The sequence below is a fragment of the Maniola hyperantus genome, chromosome 27, assembly GCF_902806685.2.
Source record: "Maniola hyperantus chromosome 27, iAphHyp1.2, whole genome shotgun sequence".
Lineage (NCBI taxonomy): Eukaryota > Metazoa > Arthropoda > Insecta > Lepidoptera > Nymphalidae > Maniola > Maniola hyperantus.
Window position 1 is genome coordinate 2,516,187 of NC_048562.1, and position 15,741 is coordinate 2,531,927.

At 34.8% G+C, this 15,741-nt stretch overlaps 1 protein-coding gene across 5 annotated transcripts in view; it reads right to left on the minus strand.

Moving 5' to 3' along the window:
• Positions 1 to 728: 728 nt before the first annotated feature.
• Hdc (histidine decarboxylase) overlaps positions 729 to 15,741 on the minus strand; it is a 28,518-nt gene continuing 13,505 nt past the window's right edge. For 2 of the 5 annotated variants that reach the window (XM_034982826.2, XM_069507898.1), the window contains exons 8-19: positions 14,788 to 14,927; positions 14,118 to 14,207; positions 13,590 to 13,660; positions 13,365 to 13,384; positions 12,812 to 13,063; positions 11,620 to 11,718; positions 11,064 to 11,142; positions 9,874 to 10,038; positions 7,612 to 7,719; positions 6,484 to 6,654; positions 3,368 to 3,508; positions 729 to 2,463 (exon numbers count right to left, since the gene is read on the minus strand). In XM_034982826.2, coding sequence (XP_034838717.1) covers positions 1,898 to 2,463; positions 3,368 to 3,508; positions 6,484 to 6,654; positions 7,612 to 7,719; positions 9,874 to 10,038; positions 11,064 to 11,142; positions 11,620 to 11,718; positions 12,812 to 13,063; positions 13,365 to 13,384; positions 13,590 to 13,660; positions 14,118 to 14,207; positions 14,788 to 14,927 — 1,902 coding nt within the window. In that variant the 3' untranslated portion in view covers positions 729 to 1,897. Of the gene's footprint in view, positions 2,464 to 2,663; positions 2,700 to 3,367; positions 3,509 to 6,483; positions 6,655 to 7,611; positions 7,720 to 9,873; positions 10,039 to 11,063; positions 11,143 to 11,619; positions 11,719 to 12,811; positions 13,064 to 13,364; positions 13,385 to 13,589; positions 13,661 to 14,117; positions 14,208 to 14,787; positions 14,928 to 15,741 lie in introns of all 5 variants that reach the window. The other 3 variants (XM_069507900.1, XM_069507901.1, XM_069507899.1) reach the window with 3 other exon arrangements.

Below are 15,741 nucleotides of genomic sequence, written 5' to 3' on the forward strand. Positions count from 1 at the left end.
TTTAGCGCACAGTCACGAGCCTACTGTTTAAATTTGTAGCGTGCACTAAAATTTTATTTAGAGTCTTTAAATGTAAAGTTCATGTTCCGTTTCTTTTTAGCATTGTTAAAAAGAAATGGATGCAGATACTCTAAATTTAGTTTAGAGAAAGACAACGGAATCGGTGCCATTATATCTCTTAGTTAGGTTTAAGTTGTTAATTATTTATATTTGTTCCAGTTTAGGTTAGTTGTATGAAAATAATTAATATTTAGGTATTTTGGGAATTAAATAAGTTTCCAACAAAATTTTGATGAGTTATACCTACATTAGAAAAATTTGCTCAACTACCTACTCCATCTTACCAGCATAATTTATTGCATAGATAATACTAATAAGTAAGATAATACTATATTTTGCAATTTTATATTACTATAATAATAATTAATAAGAACGTGAAAAGCTCAATGTGTATGTAGGAAATGTTATTGTAAAAATAAATGACTGTTATGCATTTAATAAATATTTTAAAAAGTTATATTTTGTTTAATTTTCGTGGTAAACAGTGATTTATGTTCAGTTTTTTTTTTTTTTAATTTTCCACACAAACAGAAAAAACACAATATTGGTTTCTTCGTGCTCGTAAGCGCTTGGCGGCTTGTCTGAGCACTGCACAAAATATTAAATTAAACACAAAATATTTTGTAATAATGCTTAGTCAATTCAATTATAGGTCAAAAAATTAAAATCAACTTTTGCACCAACAAACATTTTTATTTTTTTACATTTCACAATAGGAGTTTTTTTTGCGTAATATACCAATAAAGTTTTTTTATGTTATTACATAAAATATGTAATCTGTCGTATATTTACGACAGATTACATTTTTAAATATCATAAACTGATTATATGTAACGTAATTATAATAATTGTATAATTTTATAATAATAAAATATTGATTCTCTACTTAAATTTTGCAATTATAATATAGGTAATTATTTTTCAAGCAATATTATACAATATTAAAAAGTTTATTGATGGGCACAGCAGTATCTAAATTACATTAAATATGAATAATTTTGTAACATTTTTATTATTACAACATAACGCCTACATTTAAATTTTTATCTACAAGCTTATTAATATAATACTAATAATTATAGTTTACAGCGAAAAATTAAGTACGTACGTGATATTACTAATTTAAGGTCCATTAGAAAGCACTTAAATTAAAAGTTATTATGCGTACAAAATTACTGCTCACGCGCCATTTTAATTTTATGTGTCAATTGTCATGTCAAAAGTACGATTTTAGTCCTTATTTTAAAATGGGAACCGTAATTTTGACGTGACAGTTGACCCATAGAGTTAAAATGGCGCGTGAGTAGTCATTTTGTATGGACTATACTTTGGTTCATTATTTATTTCTGTCTCATCAGAAAGGGGATTTTTAATTTTGATGTTTTTTTCATCTAATTGGTGTTTTTATTAAAATAACAAAAAAATAAAAATGTACACTGCTGTCAATAGAATATTTAAACTTAACAAAACTTAACGTTGTGCTTTAATCTTATAAACAAATTAATGAGAACTTAAGAAATAAGTTTTTTGTTATTTTTGTATCAATTTTATTTTTACATAATATTATATTGTAATAATTAATATTTAAAAATACTTCAATAAATCACTACCTAACTAACGAAAGAATAGGTCCTGCCTAAAATTAACGCTTGGGTTTTGAAATTCTACAAGTAGGTACCTTGCTAAGTATATTGTAACACAACTATATTTGAATTGAATATTTTTTGATTACACATTATCATTTCTAATTCAAAATGCATCACTAATTAAAGATATGATTATTCATTTTAAATTTCAAAATGCATATTTTTACCTACGCCTAATTTATTTTCAATATTTATTTGTTAATCCTGCCTTTATAATGAAAGCATTTTTTGCATATTGCATCCGCCCTGTCTTTAATAGATTGGGTCGTTACTGCTTTTTCAGATTCGGTTTTAACATCTTCCGTATCAAAAGGGCCTTCACTGAATTGCTGTATTAATTTCTTGATATAACTACCAGGGCCTTTAATTGTAATCTTGGAATCATCTTCGACTTTATCAATCATATCACCTACATTATTGCGATCATCTACGATTCCACCTTGAAAACTATCGAACGCTTGTGATATTTTATCACCAATATTCAATTTTCCTTCCACAGCGTTGAAATGTACTTGATCATCGAATTTCTTAGAACCCGTTGGTGTTATAGTTATTTCATTGTTTCTCATGTCTATAGATATAGTTGCGTCATCTAGTTTCAAATCTGAGAGGGATACGTCGAAAGATTTCGATCTGTATTGTCTTGATGGTGTAGAAGGAATATGCAATTGGCTCAAATCTGAGTTTTCTTGTTTTATTATTGTACTGGATGTCACTGGGGAAGACGTTATTGATGAACGATCGCCCGGGCTAGATCCTGTAAGTACAATAATGCCAAATTTATAGCTGAGAAAATTTTATATTTCATATTATATTTTATTTTATATTTTATATTGCAATATTGCAACTATCACAAAAAGTATCAATATATTACAAGAACATAAAATTAAAGCCATGCGATTTTCCTTAATATGCTGTAAGCTGAAATTCCCACCACCTTTGACAAAATTTAATTACCTCAATGATTTGCTCCGATAGGCTCACTTTTCGGTCCTAAAATAAACCAATAAATTAAACTAAACAACTCAAAGGTGTTCACTATGACTAATTCTATAGAACTTATCAAATAAACAATCATGGGAGCAAGTAATAATAATGGCGAAAGTAAAAGAGAATGGTGAAGCAATTTTGATTGTATCGACCAGGGATTAAAATTAATAGATATAACAAAGCTTAGGCAGTGGTCCGACCGCCGACGATGAACGAGAAACGAGTAGAACTTAAATGAGTTGGCGAGCGGGAAGCGAGTGTGTAGTTTCGATAGTTTTGTCGCCGGGCTATAAGCGACTGTGCAAGTGCGACGAGCGATTGCTCGCGCCATTCGCCCGCGGTCGCTCAGTCCTGTGCAAACCTGCCCGCGCGTTACACGTGTTCAAGCGAGCGAGTTTATTTTTGAAAGCTCGTCGCTCAGCGACAAAACTAGTAAAGCGAGTCGTCGCCGGCAGTGTGAACAGTCAGAGAGCAACTTTTGATATATGCATCTCTTTCGTTTATACGGAATGTACATTTATTGTGCGTTTCTTGAGAGAGAAAATCTACGATAGTTTGTCGTTTTCTCGGTGGTCCGACCATTGCCTTAAAGGCTAAATGCGAAGAGTTGAAAACACCGATATAATTTCAAAATTGCCTCAGACCTTTTAGTTTTAAAAATGTCCATTTACCATTAGAAGCTTCTTCCTTTTCTTCCTCAGAACACTGAGGAAGGGACTGTTCCACCATCAAGCCCTGCACCATATCCATGTAGGAGTCTAGGGAAAACTTCTTACCGCACGTGCGTATGCCTCGGATGCGTCTACGCATCTCTACGAAAGATTTAGTAAAGCCAATGACATGGTACTGATTCTGAGAACAACCTAATTTTAGAGTATTCGCATCCTCCTCCAAGAAGAGAGAGGGAAGCAGTATTACCTATCATTACTATAGAGTATTTTTTTTTATTTTTTTTTTTTTATTATAAAGGCACACAAAACAGGTTTCAGCTATAAATGGACCAAATAAAAATAAAAAACAATAGATAAAATCTAAGCGGTAACCCCTAATATGTGTACACAACAATGTTTGAATAAGTATATGCACTAACTAACTGATATGATACAATTTATAAAAACACAGAAAAAAGAAATACAAGAAAATTAACTATGAAAAATATACTTAAAGTGGAGAAGATGCAAAATGTTGATAAATATGTTTTTTAAATGTGTTCAAATTATTATTAAAAATGTCAATATTATGGTTAGCTGTGAAAAGATCATTGTACAGGCGACACATACGGACAACGGGATTGTAAAAGGAAGTATTGTTCTTATATACACTAAGGGCAAAAGGTCTAGGGTTTCTAAATCGGACATTATAATTAATATTAATCAACGACAGCAATACGGGAGAATCTATTTTGGAGTGAATAATCCTATGTAGAGATATTAAATGATAATACTTCCGGCGAAATTCTAAAGTTTGTAACCCAAAGTGTTTCAGTCTGTCGTGGTAAGGTGTGCGCCTATGGTCGAAATGATGCCGATAAGATAAAATGCGAATAAATTTCTTTTGTACGCTTTCTAAGCGATGACAATGAACTGCATAGTACGGAGACCATATTACAGAATTATATTCCATTATACTTCGAACCATGGCTTGATAAAGATGTATCGAACTAGAAGGCTTTTTAAAATTCCTCGTCGATCTTAAGATAAATCCTACCAATTTGTTACATTTGGCAATTATGTATTCGTAATGATCTCTAAACGTCAATTTGTCATCAAATATGACACCAAGATCCTTAGCCGATGTCTTTCTTGTGAGAGTTTGACCTTTCAAAGAGTAATTAAATTCAATCTTCTTAGATTTTCTTTGAGTAAAGCTGACCACAAAACATTTATCAATATTAAGACTCATATGATTATCGGTGCACCAGTCAGCAACAGCGTTCAAATCGTCTTGAAGACAAAGAGCATCATTTATATTGTCAATAGATTTGAAAATTTTGAGGTCATCGGCATAAAACAAACTCTCACAATGTAATTTGTCTACAAGATCATTGACGAATAGGTTAAAGAAGAGTGGACCTAAAAGAGAGCCCTGCGGGACACCCGAGGTGCTAATGGTTGGACGATACATGTCCTTTAATGGCTACTAATTGTGATCTCTTAAGTAAGTAAGATTGTACCCATCGTAAGAGGTTGCCACAAATACCATAAGCACCAAGTTTATGACAAAGAATTATATGATTGACCTTATCAAATGCCTTGGAGAAATCGGTATAAATTGAGTCTGTTTGACCTTGCCTGGCAAATGACCTGCAAATAAATTTTTTGTACTCTAACAAATTAGTCGTAGTAGAACGATTTTTAACGAAGCCGTGTTGTTTGGGTGTTATGATAGGGAAAACGCTTGTAATGGTAAATACTGTCGTATACAACCGACTCTAAAATCTTTGAAAAACAGGATAATATACTAATAGGACGATAGTTTTCACATCGCGACCGGTCTCCGGACATAAAGATAGGTATAATGTAAGCTGTTTTCCACAATTTAGGGAAAACACCTGATTGAAGCGATACATTATAGATGATGCTTAATGGGACAGAAAGTTCACTGGCACAGGTTTTGATTATGCTTATAATTATTTATAATATTTTTATTGTATATAAGTTTTTTGTTTAGGTATTTGTTATGAGATATTTATGTAGTTTATTAGATACCATAGACATAATATATATCTTTTTGTAACCAAGAATTCTTGTATTCATTTTATAATTATTTTAGTACCGTAAGACCTATACCACTTTTTAATACGCCTTACTCACAACCTTGAATGGGAAGCTGGAAGTAATTTCGGTTCAAAGATAAGCATTTCCAATATAATTTAATTTATTAGTAGGACTATGTAACTACAATTTTGGTACATGAAAAAAAAAATTATAAAAAGGATGGCATTAGATTTAGATCTGTCATTTTAGTTTAGTTTAGTGATTGTGTACAGTAAAGTTAGCCGCAATAAATGAGTTGATGATTAGAAGGAAAAACGTAAGCTAAATAATTGAGTATGTGCTCAAAAAGATATAAAGCTTGAAATTATTTTAACCGGCAATGGTAGGTTCAAAATACTTTCAAAAACATAATACAAGAACAAATAAAAACAATAGAAGAAAGTTTTAGCAACAGTAGGAGTGCTTTGAATTTAATTTCGTTTGTAACTTAACCATTGCCAGTTACAATATTCTTAATTTTAATTTTTTACATAATTATTTATGTTTTACATAATTAATTATAACTGCTACCACTTTATAAGCATTTGTATAAATGATGTTAATTAAATTTATGACAAAATCCCTTTCCATAAAAGGAAAATGGTTTTAAAACAACATCAAATGCCAAGAAAAGACTTTATAATATAATAACATAAATCCATATCCATACTTTTTATCCCGGAAAATTAAAGAGGGGAAAATTCCTACGGGTTTTAAAAAACCTAAATCCCACGCGAACGAAGTCGCGGGTGTCATCTAGTAAATAAATAAAGCATTTAGTTCTGAATTCACATGACTTGCATTTGTCCCAACGCACAAGACTGCAAATACTAATTTATACATGGCATAATCTTGTACCTATATCAAATATTTGAAAAGAGCAACCGCCGAGTTTCTTGCTGGTTCTTCTCGGTAGGAAAGGCATTTCGAACCAGTGGTAGATGCATCCGACTATTCGAAAGTACTTGTAAAAGTTTATTCGAATATTATTTAACCAACAACAACATGCTAAATATTGTAGTGTGTCTTACCAGGACTATCCTTCGGCTCCATCTTTAGCTGAGCAAACGTCTGAGCACACGATGAGAGCACTTGCTCATAATCGCAGATGGCTACATGAGTCCCATTGACGATCTTAGGACTCATAGGACTGTTGGCTAAAAGAAGACTCGTGCCGAATGTTGCGTTCAGTTCGCGGGTTTCTGCAAAAACCATACTAATATTACAAAACATGTGTATTCGCTTCATCTTTGGCCTACGGAAATATGATCATGTATCAGAGTTCCGTGCTAAACTAATCTATCAAGGCGTGCTTTCGTGATTCCTTTCGTCAAAGGTTTTTTTTTTATTTTTTTTTTTTTATTCAGATACAAGTTAGCCCTTGACTGCAATCTCACCTGGTGGTAAGTGATGATGCAGTATAAGATGATAGCGGGTTAACCTGGAAGGGGTATGGCAGTTTTTATTAAACCCATACCCCTTTGGTTTCTACACGGCATCGTACCGGAACGCTAAATCGCTTGGCGGCACGGCTTTGCAGGTAGGGTGGTAACTAGCCACGGCCGAAGCCTCCCACCAGACCAGACCAGAAATTTAGAAATTATAAAATTCCAAACCCCTGCCAGGAATCGAACCCGGGACCTCCCCTATTAAGACCACAGCGCTCACCACTGCGCCAGGGAGGTCGTCAAAGTAAAAGTCGAGGTTGCCTGGAAGAGATCGCTTTAGCGATAAGGCCGCCTTTGCATGCTACAGCTATTAGATCAAGATCCTTGTATGTTTTTTCAATGTTTACTTTGTGTTGTGTGCAATAAAGTGTAAATAAATAAAATAAAAATAATATTATAAATGCGAAAGTGTGTCTGTCTGTCTGTCTGTCTACTAGCGTTTAAACTACCGTGAGTGATTTCCATTATAAATAATATCTGTCCCGGCTTTACTCACATGTTTAGTGCCAGGGGGAGACAGCTGCCGATCGTCTCCCCCCCCCCCCCCCAGCCACCCTCACAACGGGCTCTACGAAGTACAAGCAGCGGCACGCGCGGCCCGCAGTCACAACCGCGGCGCGTGCGCTAACAGACTTCCTTGAAAAAGGACCCCGGATGGGAACGAAACTAGTCGGGCTAGCCGGGACAGATATTATTTATAATGGATCATACCTTTTAATGAGATCCTTGGTTTCTTTGGCATAACAATGTTTCCGTTTTCAGATCCGAATGTATCCACTAATATTTCGGATGCTACTTTCTTGATTTCACTCCAGTCATCTATAAACAAAGATTAAACATCATTAATGGATAGTCCTCTGATGGGGAAACTCGTGCAGAGGACTAAATCCCTTTTAGTTATTAAGTACTAACATAGTTATTAAGTATTTTTGTTACTAACTCCTCATAGTGTTTACTCTTACCGAAAAGTTAGGTAACACTAAAAGCATGAAAGCGACATGGTCTAAACAGTTAAGGGTACGAAAGTAGGAGCCAATTAATTTATTTTTAGGGTTCCGTACCTCACAAGGAAAAACGGAACCCTTATAGGATCACTTTGTTGTCTGTCGGTCTGTCAAGAAACCTACAGGGTACTTCCCGTTGGCGTAGAATCAAGAAATTTGGCAGGTAGGTAGGTCTTATAGCAGCCATTTGGGAAAAATCTAAAAAAACCGTGAATTTGTGGTTACATTACACAAAGAGAATTAAATTGTGGTCGTGAAATAATAATAGGCTACTTGACTCATATCTAATTTCGTCCAATAAATGATTATTTATATAGTATTTTGCTTAAAACAACGAAATATAGCAATAACAATTATTAAAAACGCAGGATGGATATATAAATACAATTTTTATTTTTATTTGAAACGCAGAAAACGCTGTCAGCCATGATGTGACGTCATTAAATATGTAAACAAAGAAATGTCATTCCTATGTCACGCGGGGACTAACGTAGTATCCATATATATAAAATTTAGAGTCCTGACTAACTTATATATCAACGCACAGCCTAAACATCTAAACAGCTGAGCCTAGATACATGAAATTTGGTGAGTGTGTTCTTTGTAGGTAAAGAGAAGGTATCCACTAGGAAAGGATTTTTTGAAATTCCACCTCTGAGTGGGTTAAATGGAGGTTTGAAATTTATGAAGTCCACGCGGGCGAAGTCACGAGCATAAGCTAGTTTTTATATATTTCTAAAAACTCATAGTAAACGTAAAAAAATATCGTTTTCTCTTTATAAATTGAATAAGTTATTAAGTAAGACTTACAACAAAGTGATCTTTGCAAAAATAAATTTGGGTTGAAGTCGTTAGTCATATAGGATCCCTTTAAGCAAGTCTTTGCGTGTTACGTATATTTATTTCACTGGGCACTCTAATCCACAACTTTCCTGTGGTCTTTATCGATGCGTTTTTTACATTCTCGGATGATGCAATAACGATAATTACTATATTTTTCATGTAAACTAGTATAGAAGTCATGTTTATTAAACTTTGGTAGGTTATGCTCAGTATATATAATGTACTCTGTGGTTATGCTGTTGTTTACAAATGCATGACGTCAGAGCACAGATAATCTATCGGCCAAACATGGCCGACAGTGTTTTCACCTGTCTAAGAAAAATATTTTTTTAAATTAAAGTTTTACGGTTTTTAGGGCGCAAAAAAATATAGTGTTCATTTTTTTGATATAATAGGACAAATATTAACCATTTAAGACCAACTTAAAAAAATTGTCAAGTAGCCTATTAGTATTTTCAATTTTCGAAGTAAGATAACTACATATATCAGGTGGGGTATCATATTATGAAAGGTCTTCACATGTGCATTCTAAAACGGATTTTTATTTATTTTTAAACATCATAATATTTGAATTATCGTGCAAAATGTCGAAAAAATACGACTGTTGTACGGAACCCTCGTTGCGTGAGCCTGACGCGCACTTGGCCGGTTTTTTTATACTTGAGGAGTAATATCTTGTGCAAATGGAATGAACATGAACCATATAGTAATCAAGTTAGTTTTAGTTTAGATATAATATTACATTAAAACATTGTACCTACATACTACTAGCAATAATGAAACAATAAACAATATTTATTATTATTATTATTTATATATATTATTTGCTCTTACGCCCGTGTACAAAATAGATACATATAAAAGCCAAAAGAAATATAATATACTTACATAAATAAAAATAAATAAACCTACATAAACATTACATACATACATATTTGTACCGGGCGGAGGATTACACCCCGGCAGGGGAGACCAAACGGCCGGGGGTCAGGGCGACAGGTGAAGAAATCGGCGGACTATCCTAGCCGAGTCCAGCAAGACCGCTTTTTGCATCCTGGCTGCAAGCGAACTGCCACGGAACCCCAGTTATTATTATTATAAAGATGACAACGTTCAAATGGCTTACCAAGGATATCCTGGTTAGTGGTCCTCTGTGAAGTGACGGTGAACCTGATGACGTAGACGCCCTTGAAGCAGGCTGGGACGGCGTGGATGGAACCACGAGCGTTGAGGCGCTTCAGCAAACGTTCAGTGAGGGTGTTGTCTCCTTTTAAACGGAAAGCGACCATACCTGGAAAATAGAAGGAAAAACACATTCTAAAAAACGGCCAAGTGCGTGGTGGGCCACGCTCAGTGTAGGGTTCCGTAGTCACAATTAACCTCGAAAAACAGATATAACTCCTTAACCTGTGAACCCTACTTAGCCATATTAGTTTTCCTTTAAAACTGAATATATACTACCATTTAGCTGATAAAGGGGGGGGGGGACACTTGACTCTAATAAAAATTAGCACTATAAAACATCATATTTTACAAACGGATCTAGAAATCGAAAAATGATGTCCCCACACCCACAGTATTTTTAAAAGACCTATTTAACGATACCCCACACTGGGGTAGACGAGAAAAAAAATCATCCCCACTTTACATGTAGGGGAGCTACCCTAAAAAAAAATTATCACAATTTTATTTCACCACTTTGTCGGCGTGATTAATATTTATACCCATGCTAAATTACAGATTTCTAGCACTAATAGTCTCTGAGATTAACCGAGGACGGACGGACATGGCGAATCCTTGTTTACTACGGAACACTAAAAACATACAAATATTGGTCTCAGATTGGGAATACCTCTGCGCCATCAGCACAGATGCCCGTGTGGAAAAGAGATTGAAAAATTTGGAATCCACGGACTCTCTTGCCAAAAGAGCTCTGGTAGGCTATTTAGGCAAGGGTCTCTTAACAATACGATTAAAAGGGCTCTTGCCACCATTGATATTCCTGCACTCATTGAGCCGTCAGGGATTATTCGGGATGATGGCAAGAGACCTGATGGATTGACGCTGGTTCCCTGGGAACGGGGACGGGCGCCAATGTGAGACGCAACTTGCGTTGACTCATTGGCCCCGTGTCATATCAGGGAGACAGCATCAAGACCGAGAGCCGCAGCAGAAACAGCTGAAAACGGCAAGCGGTGCAAATATGGGGTTCCGTACCATCATACAAGAAATAATACTTTTGAGTTTCATTTAATTTTTGTGATAGTGAAACAAAAGTTGATTCGAAAATAAATTCTTGCTTTGTGTAAGACTTACCAAGATTTCTAGGCTGCGGGATCTCAAATCTTTGATCAGCCAAAACCAGAGCTTCGAATTTTTGGGCAAGTCGAACACCCTGGAAAATACAAAAAATAAGTCTCATTTCAAATAATTCTAAGGTCCTAAAGTTTCTATTGATGCGAATTATACAATTTATTATAAATATTTTCGCTGATCCCGTCGGTACTGATGTGGTTAGTCGACGTAAGCCCAACTAGTTTTGAACCCATCCGGGGTTTGAAGCCATAGACAAATGGCGCCAAATTTAAACATAAACTGAATATTCGTAGCAGATATTCGCATTCGCATCCGCGAATGTCCAAAATATGACATTCGTGACATCACTATAAGTCCCGCAAATTGCTAATGCACGTGGCCGCCATTTTAGTGACGTCAGCACTAGACTGAAGTTTCGCGCTGGGTGTATTTTTTTTTATTTCGGCTGACGTCATTTCGATGTTAATGAGACATGGTCCCAGCGCAATAGCAATTTGCGGGACTTATAATAGAAATCACTCGCGATAGTTTAAACAAATACAATTAATTTATATACCTCTCGAATATGCTTCTGCAGTCCAACGACACCATAATTTCGAAGAACGAACCATAATTTAAGCGCCCTGAATCGGCGACTTAGAGGAATTTGCCAATGCTAAAAATATAACACATGATTAAGAAAGTAGTCATAGCATAGCATATTAGTTATATTGTTATAATATGTTATAACCTTCCCATAAATTAAATTGTGTAATTATAGTATACATTAACGGCGATTACGCACTGCACTTCTGACATCCGAATTCTATCCGTCATCCGCGAGAATACAATACGTGTTAGACGTTAGTAGATTATAGGTTTAATAAGCTGGATGTAGATAAGTATAGATATTTTTGATCACAGATTTCCAATCTTCTTTAGAAAAATAATTAAATTAATTCAGTAACAAATTTCTACTTACATAATTAATTATTAGGCTATTATTTATTTTTATTGTTATTTATAATTTGCGTGCTTTTTTAAACTCTGGGTTATGCTGTGCAACCATTTAGGATTACAATAAGGACGAAACTTTGTATTATGGAATTAGGTTATAATTATTATTGTAATCTGTTTTGGACGCCAATAAATAAATTAAATTAAATTAGAAACGGTGAAACATATAAAGCTCAAGCCATCATAAGATTTATTGTGATTTGATATGTAATCTGAAACAACAGAGCTAATTAATTCTGTTTATCTCAGTCAGCATATTAGTCTGGCCATTCAACATAACGCAGCCATTGTTCTGGGCACCATGCCTCGTTACGGTGATATTTTCGATTTGTAATTTTAATATTTAATTATTATACTATGATTTTAAAAAAAATTGAAATAAAAAATTGAAAAATTAAATAATTTCTATGCCTTTCTGATGTTATACAAAATTCATTAGTTCATTCTGGTCATAAACTACTCCTGACAAAAAAAACTGTTCATTCTCGTCTAACAGAGCAAGGCAAGAAAAAGAATAAGAAAAGCAAGTCATGTCAGGAAGGTCGGAGGACAACAAAAGCAGACACACAAATAAAAACTACTCCTGACCATTTCAATTCATGGACAAATAATTGTTAAATCGAAGAATTTCATGAAACCAAATTTTTCAATGATCCTATAATTCCTATAACATTAAACAATAGTGTCAATTAGCCATCACCAAAATCTCAAACACGTTAGTCATCCCATCACCTAATCGAAAAACAACATACAAGGAATTCCTTCTTATCCGGATTCTCTAGTTGTATGTCTGATTGACACCCAGACGCCATTTTGTTGTATCCATGTAAATTCGTATCTTCGTCACTTTCATCATAATAATATTCTTCACTTAGTGGATAACCTTCATCACTATTCGTCACGCTACTATCACATTTATCATTATCACGTTCTGTGATAGTATGACCATTAGTATTAACAGTGATATCGATTTTTTTCCTTGTATTCGCATCCTGAGTCCCAACCTTATTTAAAACAGTTTGAAATACAGCTTTTATTTTTACTTACTGATCAAAATTACATATAATTTATTAATCATTAGGTATAGTACGCGACAGGTTGTGTGCGGTGCACCGATGCGGGCAAGTGCGGGTGACGTGCGGGTGTGCGGGGAGATCCCCCGCCTCATACCCCGATTACCATCTCAACCTGTCGCGGACTAAACCTACTACAAATTTTTTGAGTCATTCTTACACAAAATTATAAAAAACATGGTGACAGTAAAAAAGAAAAAGAAAAAAGTATTTAAAACAAATCCAATCTTACCATGTAATCAATCGCTTTTCCTGAAAACAAAAAACAACATAAGTAATAAAAGTATTTTTTGTAATAATATTTATTATACTATATTAAAAATATTGTATCCTTAAAATATTAATTTTATAATAAGTTGGTATTTTAATATAATAATTATTATATTTTATACCTACTTAATACTAAACTTTTATATTCACTAAAATCTCAGTTAAAAATAAAATAAATATTTTTTACCTGAATTTTCGTGTCGCAAGTAAATAGGATTGACATTGAAGGTCCTGTGCAGTGCGGTGCTCTCTTTAACCCTAAAAATATAGACCATTAATACAGCCTCAGAGAAAGATTTTTGAAGTGAAAACTTAGGCATATTGGGCGATTTTGGGATGGATTGGGATTTTGAACTTCAAGGTCGCGTCATCGACATGCTAATTTTTGGCTATGTTAAATATGTTTTAAGTGTATCTTATATTTTTAATATTGTAGTCAGCAATAAAGATGTTTGAATTAAATTAAAGTTTAAAAAAGTCTTAGTGTAAAAAAACATTTACGAGACATTTCACCTCGATTAATAGCCTCATCTGGCTCATTTTTTGCGCAGCGGATCAGCCTGGCAGTCCAGCGCGGAAATGCAGCCAGTATTCTTGGCACAATTCCCCGCGGGCATGTTTTGTATAGTAATTATATAAAAAGGCTAGCTTTAAATTAAAGTTTTTTATAAAATAATCCCAGGAACTCGTCCGATTTTTTTAATTTGTTACTTACCACATAGCAGTGCAATCGAAGTTGACCATCAACCATTTTGAAGGGTTAAAAGCGAAGGAATCCGCCAACTCCACACCGTTTAGCCAATGTCTGAAAAATATAAAAAATAAACTGTCTGTAATCTGAAAAAGTTCGACAATATAAAAACATGGTAAATATACTTAAGCAAAAATCGTCGAAACAGGAGAAATCACAAGTTTGTATAAGGCTAATATTCTTAAAATTACAGTCGTATTTTTCGACATTTTGCACGATAAATCAACAAGTATTATGCATAAAAATATATAACAGACTGTTTTAGAATGTACAGGTAAAGCCCTTTCATATGATACCCCATTTAGTGTAGTAATCCTATTCTGAAAATTGAAAATACTAGTTCATAAACATTTTTTTTTTTCTGTGATGTAACCACAAAGTCACGGTTATCGGATTTATTCCTTTACTTATGCTATAAGACCCACCTATCTACAAAATTTCATAATTCTAGGTCAACGGGAAGTAAGTACCCTATAGGTTTTCTTGACAGACACGACGGACAGACGGACAGACACACAATAAAGTGATCCTAAAAGGGTTCCTTTTTTCCTTTTGTTTGGTACGGAACCCTAAAAACACACAGATGACAGACTTATTTCACAAAAATAGGTACCTACTTAAAATAAAAAATTACCTATATTCAGGGCATATAAATGCGCTGCCCGCATATGCAGCATCCACATGCAGCCATGCGGAATGCTTCTCGCATACCTCGCCAATCTCACGAAGGTTGTCAAACGCCACGGAACCAGTCGTGCCGAGGGTTGCACAGACCTGCAAAGATAGTTCTTTTTTAATTTATAGACTAGCACTTGGCTGCAATCAGACCTGGTGTCAAGTGATGATACTGCCTAAGGGGACCCATCATCATCATCATCGTGATCAACCCATCACCGGCTCACTACAGAGCACAGGTCTCCTCTCAGAGTGAGAAGGGGTTTGGCCATAGTCTACCACGCGGGCCAAGTGCGGATAGGCAGACTTCACACACCTTTGAGAACATTATGGAGAACTCTCAGGCATGCAGGTTTCCTCACGATGTTTTCCTTCACCGTTAAAGCAAGTGATATTTTAATTACTTAAAAACGCACATAACTCCGAAAAGTTAGAGGTGCGTGCCCGGGATCGAACCCCCGACCTCCGATTGGAAGGCGGACGTCCTAACCACTAGGCTACCACAGCTTATACTTGTACCTACAACTATTTTAAACTCGCGACTTCATCCGCGTGTACTACACAAATTTCAAACCCCTATTTCATTCCTTTAGGGGTTGAATTTTCAAAAATCCGTTCTTAGCGGATGCCTACACCATAATAGCTATCTGCATGCTAAATTTCAGCACGATCCGTCTAGTAGTTTGAGCTGTGCGTTGATAGATCAGTAAGTCAGTCTATCTAGCTAGTTAAGTTACCTTCATCCCTAAAAGTATCCTCATGAGCGCATAATTAGTACCTAGACGTAGCGTCGTTCTCAGATGAGCTCATTAAGCTGATGCTTCGTTAGTTAGGTATATTTAAACAGTTTATCGAGTGCATCTTGAATACTAAGCTGTGATAGCCTATAAGTTAATCTCATCAAAAACATAAC